The 27,419-nt window shown below is 42.9% G+C and overlaps 1 protein-coding gene across 6 annotated transcripts in view; it reads right to left on the bottom strand.

Moving 5' to 3' along the window:
• Nucleotides 1–382: 382 nt before the first annotated feature.
• Nucleotides 383–27,419, bottom strand: part of RBM47 (RNA binding motif protein 47) — a 76,029-nt gene continuing 48,992 nt past the window's right edge. For 4 of the 6 annotated variants that reach the window (XM_018925814.3, XM_018925808.3, XM_018925818.3 and 1 more), the window contains 4 exons: nt 9,014–10,173; nt 7,339–7,545; nt 3,573–3,775; nt 383–3,219 (listed from right to left, as the gene is read on the bottom strand). In XM_018925814.3, the coding sequence (XP_018781359.1) occupies nt 2,974–3,219; nt 3,573–3,775; nt 7,339–7,545; nt 9,014–10,142 (1,785 nt within the window). In that variant the 5' untranslated portion in view covers nt 10,143–10,173 and the 3' untranslated portion in view covers nt 383–2,973. Of the gene's footprint in view, nt 3,220–3,572; nt 3,776–7,338; nt 7,546–9,013; nt 10,174–21,281; nt 21,373–27,419 lie in introns of those variants that run through there. The other 2 variants (XM_009100200.4, XM_018925800.3) reach the window with 2 other exon arrangements.

Raw genomic sequence — 27,419 nt, 5'->3', positions numbered from 1 at the left:
TTCCCAGTGCTCCTGCCTGGCAGTGAGGACATACAAGAGAGATACAGGAATTTGTGCACTGGGTGGATGGCAAGCACAGAGAGATATTAGCTCCAGCTCCATCCACATCTAGGCGCGGACTCTAAACTGGAGAGATTTAGGTTGTTCAGAGGATGCTGGAAGGATGGAGAGATGTCCAGTGTGCATGCTGGGAGGGTCACTGTCCTCTGCAGGTGGTGGGACAGAGGAGTCAGTGGGACAGTTCATCTCCTCTTCCTGCAGGAGCCTGCAGGGATGCTGGCTGTAGTGCCCTGCTTCCCTCCTGCCCTGAAAACCCTCTTCCCAGCTTGGAGGGGAGCACAGCCTTGGCGGAGTGGGATGTTGCAATGAAGTTAACAGTCTCTGTTTTTAAAGAATGCTTTATTCACTACATCCTAGAAATGTACCATAAATGGAGCAAGAACTAAATAAACTCAGAGGCTTCTGACAATACAGAGAAGAGAGATACAATAAAATATCTAAAATATCAGCTCTTTTGAGAATAAGGCACACTAGCTTTGTTTTTTTTTTTTTTTTATATATATACTTTTTTTTCTTAGAATAGTTTGTTCTTAACCTAAAGATGTTCACATTTCAAGTTATTAAGACTTACCTCAGTAGTAGTGTATATGAAATGGTTTAGAAGTAAATATCAAGACAGCCATGGGCAGGAGGCTCAGCATGACTTGGCTGCCTGCATGCCTGGGTCCTGCCTCCATCCCTGGGTACTGCCTGCTACTACCCTGGCATGGACAGCACCCACTGTTGGCTGGGGACACCTCACGGTTTTCCCTCATTGGCTCCTTTCTCTTCCTGCCATCTCTGTGAGCAGCAGGTCCCTTGTCCTGTTGGCAGGGAGAGGATTAGTGGGAAGGGAGCCATCACCCTTCCTCTCTCCTCTGGGGTCAGCCGTGGCGTGGGGCTGGAAGAGGCTAGCAGAGGCCCAGACCACTGGAGTGCCTTTTCCTGGCCCCAGGGCTGTTTGGGCACTGCCCAAGGTTACACACTGGCGTTTAGTGTTGAGCCATGTAAGACCTTAGGCTGGAGGAGGCAGTGCTGGACTCTGGCTGGGGGCTTGTCCCTCGGGCTTTGCCCAGATCTCCTCCTCTCTCGCCCTACACGAGGGCAGGACCTTGGGGCTGAGGTCTGGGTGTGCTTTCAGATGTGCAGGTACAGACAATAAAAGTTTCCTGGGAAGGGGTGTGGAGGGGCAGAGTCCAACCTAATGGGTAACCTCACAGTGCTTTTGCTAATGGGTTGACAGGGTCGAGGGGAGCTCAGCTTGTGTGAGCAAGAGCACCTAAAATACAGCTGCTCAATTTTGAGGCAAGAAAAAGCAGTGTATTAAAAAGGTCACTTAAATGAGCTCAATGCGGTCTGGAAGTGGTTCAGTTGTCAAAATATGGCCAATGCGAAACCCCTTTGGTTATACCTCAAAAAGTAAAGGAACATTGTTTACTGACTCCCTGCTTCTCACCTTTTGTCACCAGACTTGTGTTTGTAGAGCTGATGCACTTCATATAAAGGGCAAGATATTTTTTACCATTTTACTCTATTTTACATTCACTGCACTACTAAATAAAAGCCTTTAAACAGGCCACAAAACACTGCAAGAATATATTTACTTCTTAATAAAACAAACTTTTTTATAACATTGCAATAAAAGGTTTTTGTTTTGTGGCAAACCACATACCATGTAAATTTGCAACATAAAATGACTTTAAAAATGTATATTAAAAGATATTTACAAGCTCTATGTCTTAAAATCATTGGGTCTAATCACTCCCACCCCTGATGTGCATGTACAACTCCAGTTGTGGAGAAGGGGAATTAAGAGTGGAAGAGAGGCTGGGAGGGAGGCTAGCCCCATTTCAGTAATTCCAGTATCACTACCACCCCTAGTACCTTTGAAATTTCTCATGGAACATGATGGAGCAATGAGTAAATAATGCTGCACATCCTCTTGGCAAGAGCGTGGCTACTCTTGCTAACAGCAACACACGTTCTCAGTCACTACAACATATACTTCAAAGAATAAAATGAAGAGCATTGAGAAAAAGCCTTGGCTTTATACTGGATGAAGTTCTAAGTCAAGACACCTCACGTGAAACGTCAGCTACTCGTTTCTGTACGTGCTGCAACTACAAGTAGCTTCAATAAATAGAAAATCCAGTTGCTAAGGAAAACTTGGATCCTTTCTTTAGCTAAAAGCAAGCCTGCAAATCACACTGTGAAGAGGTATGTGTGAGGAGGCTTTTTTCTTTTCTCTTTCTTCCAAACAGACAATATTAGTTACTTGTGATTTCAAATGAGAATGAGCAGATTGTATTAATGCCAGAAAAAAATGCAGAGGTCTTGCACATTTTTTAAATTGCACTTTCCAGTATAATTTTTAAATAAGATACTTGTTGTTTTCTTCTTAAAAAACAAAACAAAACAAAAAAAACTAAGGTATGTATTCTTTAAATATTGAATATACTCTTCAAAATATATTGTTAAAACTTTCCCTAGCTGCTCAGGTGTGCTTTTTAATATATAGCTGATATATTATTAAAGGCACTACAAAATAGACATCTCTGGAGTGCAGAAATTACTAAAAAATAACCTTCATACCACAAATATATTGAAAATATAACTGCTAAAAAAAAAAAAAAAGACCCTATGCAACCCTACTGCAGTGCATATAAATGCATGTCAGTGGTGGGCTGGATGCACCGAGGTCCTTTGGAAATGTATGAATAAAGGCATGTTACATTTTTAAAAATAGCCTACAAAAGTTAGTGAAAACTTCAAGCATAGAAAATATTTCAAACATGTTTTTCTATGACATTCTTCACTTTCTGCATTGTTTTACCAAGCCCGCGTGTTTACTCTTTCGCAGACAGTTCTTTCTTCATAAATAGTAAAGAGTTCCTTCCGCGTGTGTTTCGACACCACGCTCCTCTGCCGACAGTTTCAGTACGTCTGGTAGACGTCGTGGATGGGCACCTGGATGGTGGCGGCTGGGAATGCCGGCGGGATGTAGCCGGCGTACCCCCCGTAGGCGGCAGCGGCAGCGGCAGCGTTCTTCTGTAGCGTGGCTATTGTCGCTGTGGCCGCGGCAGGCGCCGCAAAGGGCACGTAACTTGTCCCGTAAATCCCGGCGGCAGGGATCCGCTGCACGCTGGGAGTCATGGTGTACACCGGTGTGATGGGGCGGCCCTGGAAGGAAAGGGTCCAGACCTCAAAAAATGTTCTTTGTTGTGACATCCCACGCCCATGCCCTGAATGGCAAAACCCCGAGAAGGGAAGGAGGTAATGGAGAGGGTAGGCAGTACGTGCCCTGTTGACTGAGAATTATGCCCCCCTCAAATTTGGGTCCCCCCCAGTGGGGAAAGCAACGGCCCAAAGTGCAGATATCTAAGACAGGTCAGATGAACTTTGGGGCTCTTGGGCACTGTGACATCCTCAAGAGCCTGTCCTGAATGGAAGCAGGGCAAGAGACTGGGCTTTCCCCCGACCCTGGGTATGCATAGCAGGGTGTATGGGAAGCAGGATTGCTGCGCTGAGCTCACCTGGAAGGGAGGAGGTGTTGAGACAGCCGGTATTACAGCTGCGGCTGCGGCTGCTGCGGCAGCTGCTGCACTAGCTGGGTCCTGCTGGACAGCTATAGGGTTGATGATGTGCTCAACAGTGTGGATTTTGCCATCTTCCATCATCTTGGCTGGTGGTGCGGCCTGGAACATGGAGTACTGGGCACCAATGGCAGGGATGGCCACTAGGAGAGACCAGACACATCAGATACATCGGGAGAGAGTTTGCAGGACCTCTTGTCACAGACTCTCCCTCCTAGCTGTGCCAACTCTCCAGCAGTGATCCTGTGCTGCTCTTAGCAGGGACGTATCCTTCTGTGCAGGCAGGGGACTTGGGGCACCTCTTCTCCCCCATGCATGGGAGCACCATAGATGATGCACCGTGACAGGCTCAGTGCTGTTTGGTCCAGCATTTTCCCCCCTGCTCCTGCCATGAATATCCTAGGGCCAGAGTCTTCCTGGGGACTGGGAGCTGTGACTCAGATTTACACAACCCCTTCTGACCACTGCTGTCCTTCCCTCTGCCTGAGAGTGTGGCCCAAGCACAAGGGGTAAGAGCATGTAATGTTCCAGTGAGGTGCCTGTTCCAGCTGTTGACATCAAGGAATATGTAGCTGCCATAGGAAGAGCTGCTCCAGGACAGAAAGTTGTGGCTTGTACTGCAGAAGTTACAGGCAGCAATGGGGCTGCTTTACATGCCATCCTTTGGCCAACCCTGTGAAAACATGAGCTCTTTCACTAGCATTTCTCAGGACTAGCTTGGCTAAATATGTTTTATCCAACCTGTCTGCTACAGGATCAATCTACTTAATGACATTAAAAAAAAACCAAACAAACTTCTCTTTAGGGAATTCTCACTCATACCAAAATTGGACAACATGATGTAATTAGAGCCATGGTCTTTCAGACAAAGGGCTCTGGTCACAATAATAGTGTTTGGGATAGTGAGTTTGTACATCGTCCAAAACGGAGCTTCATGGCTTGCTTAGGGAAGAAACATTCTTTGCTGAACATTCCCAGTAATCACAATAATGGCACGTGGCCTGGCAAGGTGCACCTGTAGCCCAGAAACACCAGCTGTATTCTGGGCTGGACCAAAAGCGGTGTGGCCAGCAGGTTGAGGGAGGTGATTCTGCCCCTCTATTCTGCTCAGGTGAGACTCCACCTGGAGTGCTGCATCCAGTTCTGGAGCCCCCAGTACAAGAAGGATGTGAACCTGTCAGAGCAGGGCAGGTTCAGACCATGTTAAAGGAGATGGAGCACCTCTGCTAAGTCAGTCTGAGAGAGCTGGGGTTGTTCAGCCTGAAGAAAAGATGCCTCTGGGATAAAGACCTCTACTGGAGCTTTTCAGTACTTAAAGGGGGCCTATAAGAAAGACTTTATGGTAAGCCTGTAGTGATAGGACAAGGGGTAACAGGGTTAAACTGAAAAGAGGCTGATCAGAAGAAAGGAATACTCTGTAATGAAGGTGATGAGACACTGGTCTGGTTGTCCAGAGAAGTTTTGTGTGGCTCATTGTTGGAAGTGTTCAAGTTCAGATTGGAAAGGTCTTTGAGTGACCTGATCTAGTTTAAGACATCTCTGCCCATGACAGGGGTGTTGAATTAGATGATCTTTAAGGTCCCTTCCAATAGAAACCATTCTATGATGCTATGATTTCCATCATTGTCTCATATTGCACACTTCCCTGTTCATCTTGTGAGCTTTTTAGCAGTAAGGTTATTCACAAGGAAAACAAAGTAATTGATAAATAGTAGATGACTAAGAGGTGGCTTTGGCACTTATGGGAGGTGCAGCTACTAAGCCAGAAATGAAGCCTAATATGTACACAGGGTAATTTCTGTGCAAGGAAACTTTGTAATGTTAAAGTGTGCAGTTATGCCTGGTGGAAGGAAGTGACAGAAAGCAGTACTCTTGCTCTGATCCTGGAGACTGCACGAGGAAGCTGATCAGATATCTTTCAGGCAGAAAGGTGTCTTCCACCGGTGGACTATCACTGTTTCCTCAAGCAGAAACCCCCAACTCATGAGGTCTTCCAGTTCTTCTTTTACACAGAGTCCACCCAGTCAGGTCAAACTGGTTTTATCTCTGGTTTAAATATCCTGGATAATTTCTCACCAAGGCAAAGAGCTCACATGATACATTCTGCAATAACTTCTGGCAGAAAAACAGTAGCAGGCATCTGGGGTATTGGGGTGACCTCCCAGGAGTATTCCAGCTATTTGCAAAGTCATGAGCTTTAAGGTTGGTCTAAACAGTAGGCAGGAAACTTAGCAGTCAGTACATTTCTACTCCTCTGTTCTGGTAATGTGTTTTCAAAGTCATACCCTCTTAATAACACAGGTAACTCTTGTGTGTGGTACCTCTTATTAGATCAGCTGATCTGACTGGGGAAAACATACCAGGTGCTGCTGTGTTCAGAGGCTGTGCTGGAGCCATACGATACAGGAAGGTCTGATAAAAAAAAATCTGAATCTCAACATGCTTCAAGTGTAGAAACATTTTGACTTGAGCTTTAAGCTTTTGTTTGGCAGTGGAATGAAATATAGACACCACTAATAAACACGCATTTCCAAGCTCACTTTTCAAGCATCCTTTAGTAATACCTGGAATTCCTAAAGTATCTTTGCAAACACACATAGCGGTAATATTTTCTGGTGGTGAGTGGGCAGTTTTCTCAGGAAGTCTGATCTTTCTCCAGCTTTAATCTTAACAGCCTTCCATTGTCTCTAGACTTCTGATATTGTCTCATCCTGCTGTTATGAGGAACTCTTCAGAGACTTCAATAGATGCAAGCTGTAATTTTCACTGACATAAAATGAAACATGTTTTGGGAAACCACAATAGCTCTATTATTAAGCAATGCTTACACTTTGCCATCTACAGTTTACTTGGAAAGAAAAATGGAGAGAAAGCATCAGGACTTCAGGATGGGGTCCCCATCCCCTTCAAGGACCATCTTCCTCAGGCTACTTTTTCAAATAAAAATCTTTCCAAAGAGGATCTTGAGGAATTGCAGAGCTCCAGCTTTCCTCTTGGTCACTTGGGAATGGCAAGGGTTGGGTACTCAGTTGACAAAGCAGCAGAAGGGGGCAATCCCTGCCCCAGACTTTGGACTGGCCCATCAGAGCCCAGCAGAGATGTAAGCACTCCTGTAGGCACTGCACAGCTGCAAAGATGGACCCTGAGGGCTCCCTGCTCGCTCCCAACCCATGCCACTGATGGAGATGGAGGAGCTGGCCTCACCCAGGGACTTTCCTGCAATGGGAAAGCCCCAGATCCTTTTCTCAGCCTCGTACCACTGGAGCAAGATGGACTAAACAGGACAGGGCTCCAGCCTGGCTGGAAATCTAGGATAGGAATCTCCCAAAGTGAAATTAGCATCGAAGACATTAAAAGAGAGGAAGATTGATTTTAGTCACCATGTTCTGGTTTCCAGGACTAGAAGGAGAGGAAAGTCTGCTTCCTCCTAAACAAATGGAAAAGGTGAGAGGAGGAGTGGGAGTTGCTTTAGTCCTTTTTACTTTGACCTGAAGAACTCCCAGATATTTGTGTCCCCTATCCCGCTGTGTCTCTTGTGTGAAGAAAGTCTGGCCAGGGCCAGGAGGCACTCAGCACAAGGGAGCACTGAGCCCCAGCCCTGGGGCCACCCCCATTGTTGCAGTTGCAGTTGTGGACTGGCCCTAGAGGGGTCCTCATGTGCTTGGAGTGGGGGCTGCCCTTTCCTCCCCTCCTTACACATACTAACCTGCACCAGGCTTAATGGCCACTGGATTGACTGCAGGTAACTCCAGGTTGGGAACCAGTTCAAATCCTTTCTCTTGCTGTTTTCCTTTGCCTTCATGGTACCTGCTGTAGATTCCACGGCCGGCGGAGTATCCCCCCAGGTAGGAGCCCCTGGGACCCGGAGCTCTGTTGCCAGCTGCACCTCGCCCTCTGCCTCGTATGCTGCCTGCTTATGATAACAACACAGAACATGGTGAATAATGGAGAGTGACATCCCTGTGGGGAGCACGAGTGACCCCAGGCTGAAATCTGGAGGCTTGCGTTTAGAAATGTGGCTGCTTAAGTCAGCATGATTGAGTCTTAGTGATCCTGCTTAGGAAAACAAAAGTGCCCAAGAAGCATCCAGTAAGCCTATGCTTGCTTAGCTTTTGATGTTTGTGAGCATATATTAACTGTTCATTTAAATTGATGGAACTCTTGTGGCAAGTGTTACAGGTTCAATGCAGTCAGTAGAGAGTGAGGGGATCCTCTGGCTGATTTCTGTGCATCAGGAACAGCTTCTGCTTTCAGCTGTCCTCCAGAGGAGGCCCAACTTGTCAACTGGCTGCAATGGGACTCTGCCAAGATGGCACAAGGTCACACCTGCCCTTTAATCCACTTTGTCCCATGACTGCATATATTTTCACTTATGTTGTTTAATTGTTTTCTCTCCTAGTTTATAAGGTGCATATAACCCATTTCCAAAAATATTGCCTTTATTAATCTTAGTTGATTCCACTTGTGCTATAACAGTACTTTGAACACTGCAGTATTGATGTGCTTTATGATGGTCTAATCGAATATTTAGACTGTTACTCAACTCTGTCACAATTCATTGCAAGTACTTATCTGGAAATTGAGAAGAAGCTGAAATTCGTGAACTACTAGTGTTAAAAATACTTCTTGGTTTATGTGGGTACCTTAAGAATATATTTATGCTAAATTGCTTCTTCTATGGAAATACACATCAAATGTCAGGAAACTCTAATTCCTGTAAGTACAGGATAATTGCAATTATAATACCATTTATAGGTGTTAGGGTTTTTTTATGAATAAGTGATTTTTGGTTAATTTTTAATGACTGTAACCAATAATTAATTAAGGCATACATAATAAAAGAATTATTTTTCACTCACATGATTCTTTCTGCTTGTAGTTCTCAAATGACTTTATGAAGGACAGCACTGCTGTCATTTTAACGTGGAAGGTAAATGACACCTAGAGAACTCCTGACTAAGGTTTTCCCTAACCTCCTTCCCTTTGGATAGGTCACCATACCCATGCCTCCAGAGCACTCTGTCATAGGATCCAGCTCTTTGAAAAGAGACATCAGATGATGGAATCCTTAGACTTAGTACATCACTCCTAAAACTCAGACCCCTCTGTTCCCCATCCCATGCTTGGTTTTCACCTATTCTTAACCCTATATATTTGATACCTCTCTCATACGATCTTGTACATTTGCAGTTATTTATAGATAAACACGCTTTGTGTAGTCATAAACTAAAGTAAGACCCAACAGGAATATGACAAAAAGGCCTATACAAGAGTATTAAGAAAAAATTGTGCGGCGCTAGCTGTCCTTTGGCTGAGGCAGACCTCTGGCATCAGCCTAAGATCAAACCTGCCCATCACATCCCCTAATTGTGCTTACTAACCTTTCACAAAGTAATCTCTGTTGGGCCCGATCAAGGCATTGTATGGATATCCATAGTATGCTAGTGTGTATGGATCACAAGAGTAAACATAGTTAGGTTGCTGAGTTACTTCGGAGGTTGCTGCAGCCCCTCCTTTGGCTGCTTTCTGGTAGCGAGTGTATTGCTCCTTGTCTACTGGCTTGGCCAAGGTAACCTCCAGGCACGAGCCCTCTAGTTCAACACCATTAAGGTTGTTCATGGCATGAATGGCATCTTCCCTGGTTGTAAAGTGCACAAAGGCGTAATCACGTATTTTTTTCACTCTCTCTACACAGCCAGGGTTGAACTGACCAAACACCTTTTTAATGGTGTCCTCTGTGGTCTCAATCATTAAATTCCTCACATATAAGATTTTAACAGTCTCCATGACATCTTCATCCACATCTATCTCTGGTTCTGCCCAGTCAACAGCAATTTGATGTCCCCACAGCTGGATCCTTCCTGGCATGAGTTTTCTCCTGGCCATGGCTGCTGCTCGGTGGCTCTCATACTCCACAAAGGCAAAGCCTCTGTTCTTCATCTTGTCTGCGGCGCTGGCATACACGATGACATCCAGCACGCCTTCTGTTACCTTGGCAATCTCTTCCAGGATCTCCTCTCTCTTCTTCATCTTGGGAATGCCTCCAATGAAGAGTCGGCAGTTATCCACGCTGCAGCAGACACCCAGCAGCCTGCCGGGGCGGATCTCATAGTTGTTCAGCTCCCTGACGGCGCGCTTCGCCTCGTGCTTCTGCGTGTACATCACGAAGGCGTAGCCGCGGTTCTTCCCATCGAAGTCCATCATCAGGCGCATCTCGTAGATGCGGCCCACAGACTCGAAGACGGGGACGAGCTCATCCTCGTAGACGTCGCGTGGGATTTTGCCCACAAAGACTTCGCAGCCCCGAGGAGGGTGCAGGCCCTCCCAGCCGGGAGGAGGGCCTCCGTACTTGCGCTGCCCGTTCTCCTGGATCATGCTGTATCCAGTGCGGGCCATGAGGGCCAGCAGAGCTGACTCGTTGGGGGCACCGGCGACACCTTCAGGGACTTTTGTGGTGGCCACATTAGTGGAATCATTGCTCATCCTTGCAGTGGAATCCTCAGCAGTCATGGTGTCAAACTCATTCACAGCGCGATAAAACCTGGGCAAATGAAGAAGGAAGGAACTTGTTAAAAGCTACTAGCTACCATGAGAATTTCACCTCTCTCTTTCATTTTCCTGTAGTTGTCCTGCAAGTTTGTTTTTCAAACTGGGACTAAGGCTGCAGAAAAACAGAGGAACAAGCCACACCAGCCTGAAGAGTGATACTGCAGGGACAGTGCATCCTGGACATAAGCAAAGCTCCTCTTTGAGGGAATGGTCAAGGATCACCTGCCCACACATCCCAGGCATCAAGAGCTGCTGTCACAGGACACCAAAGGCACATGAATGGATGCCATCAAGTACCTCAAAATCTCAAGACCTCTTTGAAATGGTAGGAAGGAGATTACACAGAATTGAGAGAGAGAAGATACTGACAGGAAGACAGAGGTACCCTACAGAGCCTTCTCCTCCCTCTCAGTCACTCATCAGTTAATCCATTTACTCCTGAACAGCACAAGTACCAGGTGCCATATTCCATGGTGAAAGGTGGAAAATGCATGAGAAGCACCAGACAGTTTCCATTTGATAACAACCCCTTGCTCCTCTAGACCTCTGCAATAACTGTCAAGTAGGAAATAAGAAATACACTTTAGCAGTGGGGGTGGGGGGACAATTCTTGTTCTTCTGTGCAAAGAGTGATCTGACAAGCTTCTGAGTTGCCTACTGCTTGTGTTACAATGTCTGATGTGTTTGTCTCTTCCACTAATACAGCAGGACTTGACAAAAGCTAAAGAGCAGCACAGCCTCCTTTATGAGAGGCTGTGCTTTAAACCAAGCACAGCACTGCAAGTCTGCAAGAGGAAGGCAAATCTCAGAAACTTTATTCTGCATTTGAACAGAGACAGAGAGCAGGAAATGTAGACATACAGGAAATAACCATGCTAACAACCAAAACTGCAAGACAGTGGGCTTTCTTTCTGAGCACAATTAAATAAGACACCTTGGACTCTGAGAGTAGTTAGTTCATCGACTTTTAAAGCTGCAGTGGTCCACCAGACAATTTAATACAAGTGATTGTATATGACATGGACCATTACATTTTAGTGTTATTTGCACATTAGGTGCTATAGCATTTATGTGAGTAAATTGTATCTTTCACAAGGACCTTGGCTGTAAGGAATCAGAGAGCTGTGGACCACACATCCCTGTATGGCTTCTTTGCTAACCACTCCATCATACAAGCAAGTGTGCAGTATTTCTCATGAGAATTTCTCTGGCTTTTGCTTCCAGATAGGATTAGATAGACTAATGAGTCTTTCAAGACCTCTGCTTATGCCTTGTAGTGATATTTAAGTCACTTAATCATGACACAACTCTCTCTTTTGAAACTGCAGGCTAAGCTCACAATTAGTCATTTTTTCACCTAAAATTATTGGGTTTTGGTCTTTGGACAGTTCTCTAGAGCTTCAGCCTTTTTCACCTTTGCTATATACAGGGATGAAGATCATCCCTCCTTCTTCTCCCCAAGTTTCTGTCTGGCCAAAGCCTGTTTCTTCACACCTTCTGACTAGCAAATCACATGGAATGGGTGGGTTTTTTCAATTCTAACCTCAAATCCCTTATAGAAGCACTACTTTCTCTGGTTATTTCCCACATACAGGCATGACTTGTGTTTGTTACTCTGAATGGCCCAACCTTGCATTCAGCCCTGTCCCAACTGCCTTTTGAGTAGATCCCACCTATTGAATGTTACACAATTGGCTCCTCCCCATTGTGTTTTACAACTCCATCAGCCTTTCCTTCACTGATTTATTTGTCATGACTTGCATTCATCACCAGTCTGTTGATGAAACTGTCAAAATACACTGACCCTTGTAGGACACTGCAAACCACTGTAAGAAATGTTCCCAATAGATGGGTTTGACAGGGTTATTTTTTATTTTAAATAAAAAAAGACAAAGCTTCAGAGAGATTTATTTATTCTATACAGTTTTCTTATTCAGTGAGACACAAGTTTCTCTCTGTCCCATAATTGCATTGGTGACCACCAAGGAAGATTTTTCATTAGTGCAGCAAGGCCAAGTTCACAAAAATATGGCACAAATTTTAGGGACCAACGTCTGATTTGTATGGTTCACAAAATCCATTAAAATCCTAGTAACATCAGCACCTCAGATTTCTTTCAGTAAAGCTCCTGATCTGTCCAGAATGGTGCTGGTCTATAACCAGAGGTGCCTCTGCACAAGCCAGGGCAAACACTGTTGAGCCTGTTCATCTCCTAAATGCATTTAGGATTGGGAAACCAGACCTCTGAGCTTTGGTCTGTGGTAGGACCTGATCCTGCACATGTTTTTGGGCTGGGAGTGCTGCATGCTGATGCTTTTGAGTCATTTTAATTTAAAAATATGGAGAGCAGAGGAGAAGATAAAGAAAGTGGAGGGCAGTAAAAGTGAAGCTGTTGCTCAGGTAATACTTTACTAAACACAATTCCTTTGAAGCCAGATCTATCATGGATAGGTTCTTGAACTGTTGTTGATACACATTTCTCTCAGATTCAAATATTACCCTTTACCAGTTAGACATTTTAATTTTATTCCTGGGAATTATCTGAAATAATTAAGAAAGTTAAGGCAGAGTAGAACAGCTTCATTTTTCACTTGACAATTTGTTCCTAGAAGTCTAACTTCACCTTTCTTGGAATAAAACAAAGTTGGTAATACAAACACTTTGGTGGGAAATAATCATTACCTTTACATGAGCCACCTGTTGGCAAGTCAAGTACTTATCACCCCAAGTTTGGCTAAGTTAAAAAATTACCAATTCCATTCAAACCACCTGTTTGAAAATAAGTCTCTCTATCTCTGTTATCTGCAGGGCTCTCTTCCTGGGGCTATAGTCTGGAAAGATACAGATGACTACTGGGTTTGTGGAGTGAGGGTAGATGAACCAATCTCCCCTGACCCCAGAAACCAGTTGGTAATTCAATGGCCATGCAGGTGATTGCATGTTCTCCAGCACTTTGCATTGTACCAGCAAGATGATTTCTCATTTTACAAGTTGTACCTGAAGCTGTTTCCAAGTGCTGCTGGCCACCTTTGCTGCAGACACTGCCATACACCATTGTTATAGTGCATAATTAAAAATTTCTTATGAACCTAAAATGCATTTATCACTATGTAATTTATTTTAAATCAAGATTCATGATCAAATGTAGTTTGGGGTTTTTTTCCTGTGCAGCTACATAGAGCTGGATTTCATAAGTAACTACTACCTAAGAAAGTTATAGAGCCCATAGAGCCCTAATTTTTGTAACCAAATACACACTTAACAACTTGTTCATTGCCATGTTATACAATCAACACCTTCACTAAGTTCATTCAATAAACACCTTGATAAATGTTACCAGAACATTTATCATCAGTGATCATCTGTAGCTTGATGAGAAAGTGCACAGGCTGTCTGGTCTGAAATCTCTTCTCTTCTGCTGTTACTGCTTTTCAAAATGGGCTACCAACACAATTTTACCCTTTTCAGACTGAAATGCAATCCCTCTTAAGAAAACAGTTTTTGAAAATACCAGTTTCCAAAGTGTTCAAACTTGTTTGTGCATTTTTTAAGTCAATAGTAAACTGGTCATGAAAGCCTGCTATCCTGTGTTGCAGGTCTACACAAGGCAAGGGCTGGTAATATGGGTCTAGTGGCCTTAATAAAGCCAAACTGATTTCCAGCATCCAATAAGTGAGATTAATGCTAGAAAAGGCAAAAATATAATCTCCATTAAAATGCAGTGTCTTGTGAAATATAAGTGCTTGGTTTCTAGACTCTGAGGAGGAAGGCATGCCTGATCTTGATAACATAGATATGAAAAAAGAGAGACAGACAAATATATTTTTAACAAGAAAGCTTGTGTTTTGGAGACAGCCAAGTTTTCAATGACTCACTATCAGGACTGAAACAAGTTCTTGGCTTCTTTTTAGAAAAAGGTAAATCCTGCTTGATTGTTCACACCAAGTTAGATGGATGCTAACATCCGCCAGCCTACCAGGAGTGAAGCTTACCAGCCTCCCAGGAGTGAGGCGTACAAGCCCCTCAGTCCTCTCTTCCAAGGACTCTTCCTTGCACAGGTGAGCTCACAGACATATATGTTTCACTGAAACCATTCAAATTTCACTTCACCTTGCTTGTGAAACTCCTCTGCTGCCAGTAGGAAAGGTGTAAATAGTTGTTGCCCAAAACATTAACTGCCTTCTCTTTTAAGGTACTTTTTTCCCCACATCCCAGAATATTAAATGGCAAGCTTACTGTGTTGGCAATGACTGACCTAAAGCATACTGTGAGCAGGCTGATTAACTGAGGCAGGTATTTTATTAAGTAGAAATACCACACCTTGATCAACAACAATGCAGGGCCAAATGGTGATGTCCCTTGTCCCAGGGCAAAGGCAGCTCGGGGCCCCATCAAGAAAGCAATGCCCAAAGTCCACAAAGGAACTTATCCCTGTTAGTCCAGCACTGGGCAGTGCCCTGTGGAGTTAGGCAGACACGTTCTCCTCTGTTGATCCTAGTGTGGTCAAACAGGCTTTTACAAACACAGGGACACAGCCAGTGTCCTTGTGGCAGTAACTGTGTGTCCGCTTCACTCACGTGCTCCTATAAAATGAGGTTGTTTATGTCTGGACTTAATTCATCCCTCCAGTTTAGTGTTACATGGATTTAGTGGCATCATCCGTGGGTGACACAACTGCTGGCAGTCACAAAGCCTGGGGACAGGTGCCAGCACCTGCACAGACAACAGGAGAGACCAGGGAGGTGTGTTGTCTCTGTGATAAGTGTCCAGAGGAGGGACACCCACCTGTGCCCCACCTGCAGACCCTATACTGCACAAACTCCGGCTGAGCTGACAGGGCGTGTCCTCATGGACTCTGCACAGCTACTGCTTCCTTCATGAAACTGCCACAGTTTTGCATTTTAAACCACAGAGGGAAAGACAGTTGCTGAAATTTCAAATACACCCAGCTGGTAGAGGAAAAAAACAGCTACTGGTTTAAATTCCTAGTATTTTACTTGAAATAATAAGGAAAAATTTTGATCCTCATGATGATGATAGGCAGCCTCTCTAAAAGCATGGCTGTCATTAAAGTTCTTTATTTTCAAATCCTGACTCTATTCTCATGACAACTTTATATTCATAAAACGCATAAAAAACCAACAGCTCACTAAGAACAACTGTGTAATTTTATCACAAACATCAGACACCCCAGAAATGCTCCTGCTGAAAACCCAGAGATCTACTGGCTGAACAGAAAAATTCAACAGCCTCATCAATTCTAAATAAGGTAGTGACTTGTGCATTGCTTCAAGGGTCATGTGCAAGTTACCTCCCAGCTTAAAGATGATTACAGTATCATTATACATCACTGGGCTCTTTCTTGACAAGTCTGTTGCTCTTTTCCTCCTCATTAATTTCATAAATGAAGTGAACAAAGCAGGTGTCTTTGAGACTGTTGCCAAAGCGGAGCCATGGCATGCCCAGCTGCAGGATCTGGGGCCAGTGTGGGGATCAACAGGAATTGGATCACACCTGGTTTCCTACATTCTGCCATTTATGAAATTCAGGTGTCCAAAGATGAAATTTGTGGTGGGGCAGTGCAAGAGTGTGCAGCATTTCAGGACAGCTTTTTGGCTAAGGCCCTTTTCTGCAGGTCTTTTAGGCAGGAAAGTGAAGGTTACATGGGATGGATGATGCCTTCACCCTTTTACAAAAATGCCATACCTGAGGCCAACAGGCCATGACAATGTCTGCAGTGTGTCAGACACAGATCTTTACCTGCAGCTGAACTGATGAAGAAGTTGCCCCAGGCTAGGTGAAACATTTTGAAAAGGTGAATTTTCATGATCTGGACCATTTTTGGCAAAACTCAGTGGAAAAATTGGTGAACTGTGTCAGCAGACCTGAAGGGGCAGGAACAACAGCTGGCAAGAGACTTGAGGAGTAGCTTGTGATGAACGGGCTTGGAAGAAAGTAACCTCAGAGATCATTGACAATGACATGTGTGTCTGCTGTGCAATTTATCCTCCTGCCAGCACTGCTAAAGGACTGTTTATTCTCATCATCATCTGCATGCTTCAACTGGGTCATTGAACTTATCCCTCTCCAGCCAGGGTCAGGAATGTTTTGGCTCAGGTGCTGCACGAAACACAACGAGATGTGCATGGAGCAGCAATTGCTGCACCACGTATTTCCCATGTATGTTCAGACAAGAACATGCACAAGCAGAGGCTCTCCACCCACTAGAAGTACTATATTTAAGTACAGAGAGCAACAGTGCCTGAGAGGTAGGATAAAACCAGCCTACTAAATCCTGAGGCTAGCTGCTGAAATTAGGACAAAAGGAAACGAGCCACAAGTTGCACCAGGGAAGCAAAGATTTCTTCATCAAAAGGGCTGTCAAGCATTGGAATAGGCTGCTCAGGGATGTGGTTGAATCACCATCTCCAGAGGTATTTAAAAGACATGCAGATGTGGCACTTAGGGACCTGGTTTAGTGGTGGACTTCGCAGTGTTCAGCTAATGGTTGGATTCAACGATCTTAGAGGTCTTTTCCAACTTAAAGATTCCATGATTTTATGAAATTCCTACTTCTGCTATGGTGACAAGTGGCATTCTAATCCAGAGACTATCATCAGAGTTCTGATTGATTGCAAGAGTTCGTATTTCAAGCTTGAACTTCAGTTTTATTCTGGTCAGTTGGTTATGTTCACTTTGTATGGGCCAAGTTAATGTTCAAGGCCTGAAAAGCAGTCTTCAGGGTGGATTTACTGCAGGGAGGGTCTGTGCATCGTTTTCAGTTGCCTAAATTTGTCTTAAGTGGCTAAACATGTTAAAAATTGTTGGTTCCATTTAAAACTCACCAAAATCTGTTGACTTTGACTTTTGATTGTACTAGGTTCAAAGAAAGAAACAGAAAATAAAGTGTGATGTTTCTGACAGTACTCACATGTAGCATGGCATCAGTTAGGAGACTCTAATGGCTGTAAGAGGGATATATTTAAGATAGGGATGGGCACTACAGAAAATCCTGCTTTAAAGATCTTGCAGGGACAGGTTATATTCTCCAGGCACCAATCAAAAGCAAAGTATTTGGCTTAAAAAATTGTAACAAAATTACTAGAAATTTGTTCTTTTACTTCTTGCTCCATTTTAGGAGGAAAACACCTGAAATTACACTGTAAATTAATATCCTGGAATTTCCCAGTTTAAAACCTGAATGCTAATCAGATAATTTAACAAGAAATTTGTACAGTCAACAATTGGCTACAGCTTCAAACTAGGATTTGAAGGTTAAACTTCTTATTTTCACCATTAGCATTAGAAAAATAACAATCACATATCTAATTCCCTTAACCATATTATATCAGTTCCTTTGGTGTATTAATCTTACCTCACAGAAATTTTATGTACAATTTTAAAAATGGAGCTAAAATTATAATCCCCACACAAAATAAAGTCACCTTGTGTTGTGCAAACATCCTGCCTATCCTGTTACCAACCCTCTCTGCATCTTTCTACGGCGTATTTAATCTTGTGTGTGATCCACTTGCATTTTATGCAAGCACTATCCATGCCTAGCAGTGAACATTCCCAGGAGGAAGGTCCCTCAATGACCTGACCTCCTGCCTAAAAACTGCAAAAATTATATTCAATGAGATATGAGTAATAAATTTGGGTAAGCAAAACCTTATTTTATAATGCACTTTTCCGCAAGTCATTCAGAACTTTGTCCAACAAGTTGTGTCACCCCTGTGTTAACCTGTTTGCCCCAGCTCCATCTTTCATCCACTCCAGTTGATACTAATTCATAACTCTCCCCTATTTTGATAGGACCTGTTCCTGGCTGAGGCTGAAGTTATTACCCTGCAATGTATTGAAGCCACACATTGAGGAAGGCTGAGAAGATGAGACGTGGTTTGTGTAATCACTAGTATCAGCTGTCTAAATCAGGAAACAGCACAACCATCCCTTTTCCCCCAAATTACCATATTTCTGTCTAGTCAATAAAGTCCATCATTACCATGATCAGACAGGAAAATGTGTGACATATAAATTTCACTACACTCTTTCCTATTCTGGATGAGCTGTACTTGATAGGAAACTTTTTGCAGTGTTTCTTTACTAAAAATGAAATTAAACACTGTTCTCTGCAGAAATTCTGATGCAGGTAAGTGTGTCCTCCTCATTAACTATCTGCTTGAGAAAGCATTCTCCTTGGAAAGGGAGAAAGTTTCTTTCAGGATGGACTTAGAAGCTCACAAGCTTTTGCCGTAAGAAAGACAGGAGAAGCAATGTTCTGCAACTGAAAAACAAAACCACAACTAGACTCATCTGTTAATCATTACATGGGAAAGATAACACATTCACTTATTTCACTTCTTGTCCTTCTGAAGAAAAATCTTATATATGAACACAGCGATTTGATTTAATAATTGAAAATGTCTGTCAAAGTCTTTGCTGAACTCTGTGGTGCAGGAATTTATAACACAGTATCTATCTGTCTGTCTACATAAATATTACAGTAATATGTTCCACTCTGCAGTGCTACCAACAGTATCTTAAAAAGTTCATTACCTACAGTTGTCTTTTCAGCTTTTCTGATCAAACTTTTTCCACTAACTCTCCTGGAGATTCCAGAGTGTAATCTAACACATCCTGCCTGTTCATGTAAAGTCTACTTGCCTATTAAATTTATTACAATAAAAGCAGCTTCAGAATTTTGAGTTTACCTTAATCTCATGCGCTACTTTTATTGCAACATTCTAAACTTTGTGTATACCACGTGAACACTGCAACAACAGGGGGCCCAACCTGCAACCCTGCTTTCAGCAAGAGGCAGATTCCAGGAAAAGCTGAAAGTGGCTCAACGTGTTCCCTCCCCCTCAGGTCACTGAAACGAAAATCAACCTAAAGCAAACCACAGTTGGGATGTGAATGTTCGCTGCTAAAAGTACATTAAACTCGAAACATTTGGCTTAGTCGGTGGCTGGGGTTCTGGGGTTTTGTCCTTTTTTTTTTTTTTTTCCCTTTGTGCACTGACATTTGACCCTTTTTATAATATGCACCTTGCACCGCTGAAACCCAGTTAGTTATTAATTAAACGGAGGTACCAATGGCTGACTTGTACATATCACCATTTTAACTGCCTGGCACTGCTGAGCGCTGAGGAGTGGGGGCTGGAAGGCAGTCGTCTCTCCCGTGAAATTCTGTCATATCGGCAGAAAGGAGCTGCAAAGTGCAGCAATTTGTACCTGACCTCTGATCTAAGGAGCTTGTACAGACCTTTGAACGTTGGGTTGGAGAATTGAGAAACAAGGTTTACAAGTACAAGGAAGAGATTTTCAGCACTTGTTACCCGTGCCCAGTGTTAATATTATAAATTAAAAAAAAAATGTTTAACCAAGGCAGGAAATCTCTCAGAGGGCAGCTCTCCTGTGCTGGGTTAATTCAAGACTATTTAAGTCTACTGAAATTACAGCTCACTTGGAAATATCTATGTTTTTGAAATGAAATTTCTGTTTGCTCCAGAAAAGGAGTGGGGTTTGAGACACATATAATTTGAAATTCACCTTTTGCTGACCTTAAGTGAGATTACTTCTCTTTTAATTAGAAGCTGAAGAAAGAAGACAAGGATCATTTGATTCAATAATTTTTTTCAGTGAAGACTGGAGGTGAAATGCAGAACTGAATGGAAATCATTAAAAAGAGTAGTGAAATGGTGACTCCTTTGTTAACTTTATTTTAATGCAACATATTATCTAAACTGGATTATAAAGTGCAAAGCTATATGAGAAACCTATGGAAAAATAATGAGACCAACAACGTTACAACAAGTTCTTGACAGACAGTCATGTGGCCTTGACAAACACAAAGGGCATGTTTCAATGTGCTGTTGGATTAACCATGTCAATTGAATTAGAAACCTCTCTCAACTCTTACACACACTGGCAAGGTCTTTCGTGCAAAACCATCAGCTAACACCAACTGCAGACTGCATTGGTGTGAAAGCCTTCAGAGATCAGCTGTGATAACACGACTGACAAAGATGTCCTTTCTACAACCCAGTCTGCCAGGCCATGGAGCACTGCAGGGGACAGCAGTAACATTTGCCATGACATCCCTCCAATGTTCTGAGCACAGGCTGTCATCCATGGCAAGCTTGGATGTGCAAGGGGAGAGGGGGTGCTCACAGATGCATTTTGAATCATGGTTTCAATCCCACCTAGCTCAGGACAGGACACCATTATGTACAGCTGCTGCATCTCGTCCACACATAAATTGACATTTTTGTCATTGGTTTTAATTGAACCTCATTTCAACAACTGCATTTATTTTTTTTCCTGGTTTAAGTTCAAACTTCACTACTACTTATCAGCACTGACCCCAATAAAACAATAAATTAATAATTAAATAAATAAAGGTGAACAGATTAGCATCATGTGTCCAATGTCACATACAAGTCTTACATATTTCACATGCTGCTTAAGTAGAATATGAATATCAAAGCTGATTTTCTTTAATGCTTTCAAATTCTAGTATGCAGATTGAGCTATATAGAATAATTTGTATTAATAATACTTGCATATATACCCTGTTTACTTTAATCTTCCTAGCCATCTTCAATCTACAAACCCCAAATTCTGCACCAAAAACTGATAATCCACTTTTAAAGTTTGATTTTTAACGCCGATCTCTTGAAAAAGCAGAACAAAATGCCAGGCGGCACAGACAATGTCAGAGACAGACTGATTGGAAACACAGTGTCAAGCAGTTGCAATTGGCTGCCTTTTGCTTCATTAATTTAAGATAGCAGAAAAGATATCTCAGAAACATGATTTTGTTTTCTTCTGTCTAAAATAGCAGTGGTTTAGTGTTCATTGTTCTGACATTTGTTTTGGTATTTGCTATGCAAATTCTTTTAGATATTCACATGTTGATCTCACAGCTCAGTCTTACAAGCAGTTGCTTAATTCTCAAACAACCCCTTAGGACCCTCTAAAGGAAGGCAAACCCCTGGACCCATACCTTGATGATGATGACATACTTTTGGTCTCAACTCCCTGATAAATGAAAACCAGATAAAAAGCCCTACAGAGCAAACAAGATTTCCCTTACCTCTCCGCTCCTGCGATCGAAGTGCAACAGGTTAAGGGGACTCGCGCCTTTGCCCGAGCAACCTTTCTTCCTAATGGCAAGAGCTGTGCAACCTGGTTATAGAGTTTATGCATCTCTTTATTGGCCAGCGAGCGTTAGCCATTTAAATTCCTTGGGAGTCATTTGTTAAGGGCTCTTAGGCTGAGGCTAAGTGGGTGGGACGGGAGGGAGAGGGGATGTTAGTGCTGCCAGACGCGGCGAGCTCTCCAAAGTGGTTTGAAGATTAATAGAAAACTATCTGCAATGAAGGGATCTTTGGAGGGAGGGCTGGGTCCAACCTTCAGGGAAGCATAGGAACGAGAAACTGTAACATTTTCACAGGTAAAAAGAATTTGAAGAGAAAGATTTCATTCAAAATTCAAAACTTTGAAAAAAAGGAGTGAAACATGTACAAACAACTCCTTCCTAGCACAAGGCGTTGTGCAAATAGCTTGGGTTACTCACAACAGATAAGATAAGAAAAGGGCATATTTTGCTTGACTGCAAGAGGCTTTTTCAGAGAAAAATTTCTTTTTCTTTATGTGTGTCTGGCAAAATTATTTCAGGCTGCGCTGAGTCAATTTACCTTTGGTTGTAGGAAAAAACAAAGGGTCTGCAGCTCCTGGAGTGAGAAGCAGATTTAGTGAACATGTCGGCGGCGGGACGGTAGGAATAACTCAGCCTATGCCGTGTACCCGACATGCACTGTGTCAGCAGTAAACACGGAACCTCCAGTGTGTTTGCTCAGAAGGAAAAAAAGCACCTGGTGCAGAAGTAAAGGCACAGGGGTGGTAAAACATGATTCATGACAGTAGAAATGGTCTGTACATAACAACGGAGCATTAGGCCCTGGGAGCACTTAGGCAAAGCAAACAACACACCTTCTCGAGCAGCCAAGAGGAGGAACTGCTCCGAAACACTCTCTGGATGATAGATTTGCCCAGTTGGCAAGCAGTGCGCACAGCCAGACAGCAGGAGAAGAGGGAGCTGGGCATACCTTGGGAGAGGGCCCATTTCTGGGAAAGGAGACAGCCTGAAGAAGGTGAAAAGCAAACAGCATATTGCAGTAGCAAAACAACTACAGTTTTCAGTCCTTTCCCAGGTGTTTTTTACAGGCATAACCATTCCTTTCTTCTTTCTCTCCTTTTTTACTGTTTTTTCCTATCCCAAAAAGAAAGCGTGATCCAAACCTCCATCCAAAGCACACAAGCAGCAACCTTAGGGCATCCACATGTGCAAGGAAAAGTGTCTTAAGCTGTCAGTGACAAATCAGAAATGCAAGCATATTCTGCAGAGTCACTTTGTTTGAGATGGTCCTACATAATAATTTGTTCTTGTCCTTTGAGTCCTTTAGTCTGGGCATGTAAAACTTAAGAAATAACCTTCTATTGCCAAGTCAGAGGCTGGTCAATAAGGAAGAGGGGTAAGGGAGTCAGTGGGTGTAGAGATAAGCACTATAATATTAGAAGGCTCCAAGTTAGAGAGAAAAATGTGGAGGGTGGCAAAGACTGGCAAAAGAAGCATCTTTGTGGTGGTTTCTGAAAGCAAACAGGAAGGAGACCTGTTCTACTTACACTGCAAACCAATGGGTGATTACAATCACTCTGTTCTGGATTTTTATTCTTGTTTATCCACTGTGCTGGGCTGTGGTGTTTTGGGCACTGTACAAACACACCTGGAGCCTGGATCCTGGTCCCAGAGTGCTGGCAGCCCAAGTCTACTGTGCAAGACTTTCATCTTCAGAATTCATCCCTGCAAATGTTAAGCTGTAAGAGCTGCAGAGAAGCAGGTACTGCCCTGCAGGCAGGGAAGCTGCAGCATGGAAATTTAAATAGCAGGGAAGCTGCAGCATGGAAATTCCAAAACTATGGAAAAAATCAGTATCAAAACTGGGGAAAAAATCTAAGTGATTCTGCCAAAATAAGACCCATGCCTCAATCCCTCTGATCTCTATAAGAAAGTGAAAAAAAAAAAAATCGGCAGTTATGGATTTGCAAAACTCCATCAAATTAATTGATTTTTAAAATTCAGTATATTTCTCTTACTTCATATTTTTCTGTTGGAAAACAAACCAAACTTAAAGCTAAAAATATTGTAAAGTGTATCCTATCATCTACAATTGTGTGTGTACTTGAATGCCCAGAGAAGAGTCTTCTGAAGTAAGTGAAAAAGCACTGATGCTGGTGAGCTGATGGGCTCATTTTCAGAAGGCTGTTCAAATGCTGTGTCAATTAGGATCAGGTAGGGAGGCCTCTCGAATCCATGGCTTTCATTTCATATGTTCACTTTTAGCTGCATCCTGTTGTTAGTTTTCAAGTTACTTTCCCATTATTGTTTAAAGCAAGGATCATCAACAGTTCATCTGTTGCAGGGTATTCTGAGGTGTTACCATTCCCAGTGGCAGAATTTAAAAATACGTTAGTTTTTTCCTGCAGACTGTGCTTTTATAAGAAACTTCAGAAACTAGGGCAGAATTCCGCAGTGTGTCTCCCAGCTTTCCCTGACATTAGACACCAGGTTTCCTTTGACTTCAAAACCACTGTGTTCATAATGATTGCACAACTCTTTATATACCCCTTTAGGATGCCACCTAAGGAAGAGTGGAAAAGTGGTAAGGGCAGAGCCATGCAAGCAGCAGGAAGAATGGATTGCATATACACCACATGTTCCTCTCTCCATACAGCATCCATTGCTCTGGGTCAAAAATATAAGCACTTCTTTCCTAATGGACAGCTGACTACAATGAATAAAACCCACCCACTGTTACAATAATAACATATATATTTAGTTGTTTTGTCATTTTAATTATCTACAGTGAACTGGGGGCTAAATCCTCAGAAATGTGAAAGGGATCAGTCCAGACCAGTCCATGCCCTTGTTTCCCTCAAACCTTCCATTGCCTTTTATTTTTTCCTGTAGTGGGATTGCAGGTGAAAGATTTTTTCCTAAATAATTATTCTCCTGAACACAGTGATAGAAAAGGCTGGAAATGTAAAGGAGAAAAGTGATATTGGAATATGGTAATGCCTGTGAATGGGGACCTTCTCCTTGATGCAGAAAAGACTTCCAACAAATTGGCTCCCCTCAGCTGTCTCTCTTCTACAAGTAGACAGAACTGGCCTTTACAGATGGAGTGCACTGGGCTCCTCAGTGTGATATTGTCTAATGAAGCATTGGATCTGCTTCTGAGATTTTTGGAAAGATCAAATCCAAATGCTTTGGGAGATCCAGAGGCTGAGCACAGGCTCATCATTTTATTGGCGGGATGTCATTGTCCAGATAAGAGTGAGTGTTTTTGATGATTATAGTAGTAAAAGGTTTTTCAGGAGATATTTCATGATGGAAACTTAGCATTATGTGACAGTGCAGACATGTGAGCAAGTGAACTGAGAAGAGAGAGTAAGGAGTGAACAATGGGTTGGTCTTTATGATTTTATTTGCTCTTCAAAAATTACTCAGAGACTGCAGTAGAAAGAGAAAGGACTGTACTGAGTAAAGTATTTCACTGAAAGGACACATGAATCTAAGAGTGACCAACAAGGTCTCTATTCTCAATCTCAGAAAGTCTTGATCACTATATTCACACATAAACCCAGCATCAGTCACAATACAGCTACAAAAATTGGGATCTCAGAAGTAACAAACAGCATTCTTTTTTCCTTTTCTATAATTTCCTTCTTTTTAACAAAGCCATTCTGTGTTTGGTGAAACAGGTTCCCACATGTTTATAGAACAATTTTATTGCCTATTTGAATGTTTAAAGGGACAACACCACTTTATTTAAATTAATAACATGTTATTTTACACGTGTTCTTATACGATGTGAGTGAATACAGCAGATGTTGTCATTTCCTGACTTCCCTAAGCTATTGGAGACCAAAGCCTGGGGAGATCCTTCATAGAACACAAAGTCTGTAACAGACACAGCTTTCCAAGTTCTCTCACACCCAAGCTTCTTCTGGGCATAACCTATGTCAATGTTTTGATCTTTACCTTACAACATCACAGAGAATTACCTTTTTAAAGATGGACTCCCCATCTGCTCTGCCAGCCCCATGCCTTATCCCACCATGGAGATGACAAAGTCACAGACCTGAAGGTGGAGTACCAACAGGGGGAAATTTGGCCAAGGACACCTTGGGCTTTCCCATTTTGTTTTTCAGTCTTAGGCTTTTCTAGTTCATGGGCAGTAGGATTTGCTCTGGTAACCTTTATGGTCACTAGGCAAAGGTTTTGTTCTATTTTTAGCAAAAATCCATTTTATTGTCATTCTGCAATGAAAGTCAGCACAGAGGATCACTGTAACAGTCAAGCTCAGTTTCCCCATGTAGAATTTTGTGCTTTCATTTAAACTTGAAAGCAGGCTTTAGGTTCCAAAATGTCAGACAGATACTGAATAAACCCATGGAGTTTAATAGCTTTTAAATTAGCACACAAAACAGAAGGAAACCAGCAAAATACAATGTAGGGTTTTTTGGTTTTATATAGCCACAGCCATTACATTTCTGTGGCATGTTTGCTTTCCATTAAAATAAATACAGGGTGGGTTCTGGATAGACATATCTACAAGGGAGGTTAATACAATAATTGCTTTTCAGTCCTAGGGTAAATAAAACACTCCATAGGAAAAAGGTTTTGCCCTTGCTAGCCTGATGTGGCTGCACCAGACCACTCTTCACACCACAGCTTCACCAACAGGCTAAACTGGTGCTGTCTGCACAGGGTTCCTCTCCATCCTTACTGCAGCCTCTGCAGGTGCTGCCACAGGCTTTTGTGTAGCTGCACCGTGCACCCACCCACACCCCCTGAGCACCTGTGCTGGCAGAGGGGTAAAAGAGGGTGGGACCTGTCCCTCTGCCAGCATTGCTGGCTTAATGCATTTATCAAGTCACCAGCATTGAGCAAATTCATGGGAAAACAGGGGAAGTGTTTCTTTTAAAACCTGCTGAATGAAGTTTCAGAGCACAGCTCCTCCTCTGAAGAAGCCAATGAGATTCCACAGTGGGGTAAATGACAGCCTTTCTGTGACACCAAGGAGCTCACTGAATCATTGAGGGAGACCAGAGGGTAGAATAGCAAATTGCAACTCTTTATAAGTCTGTATGCAGCTGGGGAGTTTTAGCAGTGTAGCTATTGTGGGGTTGAAGGTCCTGGAGGAGCCAAGGAAGGAGGGGCAGCACAGTAGTGTGAGCTCAATGGGTCACCAAAAGGTCCTCAAAGGGCACCTCCTGTGGCTAGCAGGGATAGCCAACCAGCACAAGCCAAACATGTACCAACCAATTTTGACAATTAAAAGGTTCCTGGCAAACAACATTCTTGCTGGTTCCTTGCAGGGCCTTTCTGCAAAGAAAACCACAGGGTTATGTGATACATGTCCACAAGAAAGAGAATAAAGGCCTCCAAACATTGACTGTATATTTACAGGAGCTTTCAGAATCAGGGTATGAAAATTAGTGTGGTGAGCACACACAGTCTCTTCTAGTAATCGCTCTGCTTTTTTACTGCTCACAGTAGAATATAAGGACACTAAGGGAAAAACTCTTCCTCCAGCCAACAGACATCTTCTTTGGTCAGGGAATAAGTTTTCTATTTTCATTCTAAATGAATGAAAATAGAAAACTCCTATTTTCAGTCTTATTGAAAATGAAACAATAAGCATCACATGGAAATTGTGTATAAAAAGAGGTTATCCAATAAGAAAACTGACAGAGTTTCCTTTAGGAAGGCAAATTTATTTTTCTGCCTTCCAGTAACATAAAGGAAAAGTTTAGATTACAGGAGACTGAATGATCTGCTGGGGAATTATAAATACCCATTAACTTCAGCATCTCTAATATTGTATTTTATTACATGTCCACAGCTTCAATTTTTCAGAAACCTGATTTACTGTCAGGATTAGAAAAAGCAGCTTTTGATGATGTCAGCAGAGTCTGAGCTGGCATGCACAGCAAAGGCACCAATACTAGAGAAGTCTGCCTTCAGCAGGCTGTGATGGGACCTCCCAGGCAAGGAATTTGCTGTGCCTCAGTCACCCATCAGTGGTGGGTGCTGCCATGCAGCAGGAGTGGGGTCACATCTCTTGGCCCATGGCAGGGCAGATTTGTCCATGTGGTCCAGCAC

Source organism: Serinus canaria, chromosome 4 (genome assembly GCF_022539315.1).
Source record: "Serinus canaria isolate serCan28SL12 chromosome 4, serCan2020, whole genome shotgun sequence".
Lineage (NCBI taxonomy): Eukaryota > Metazoa > Chordata > Aves > Passeriformes > Fringillidae > Serinus > Serinus canaria.
The sequence above is the reverse complement of the archived record's forward strand: the minus strand, read 5'-3'. Positions and strand labels throughout refer to the sequence as shown.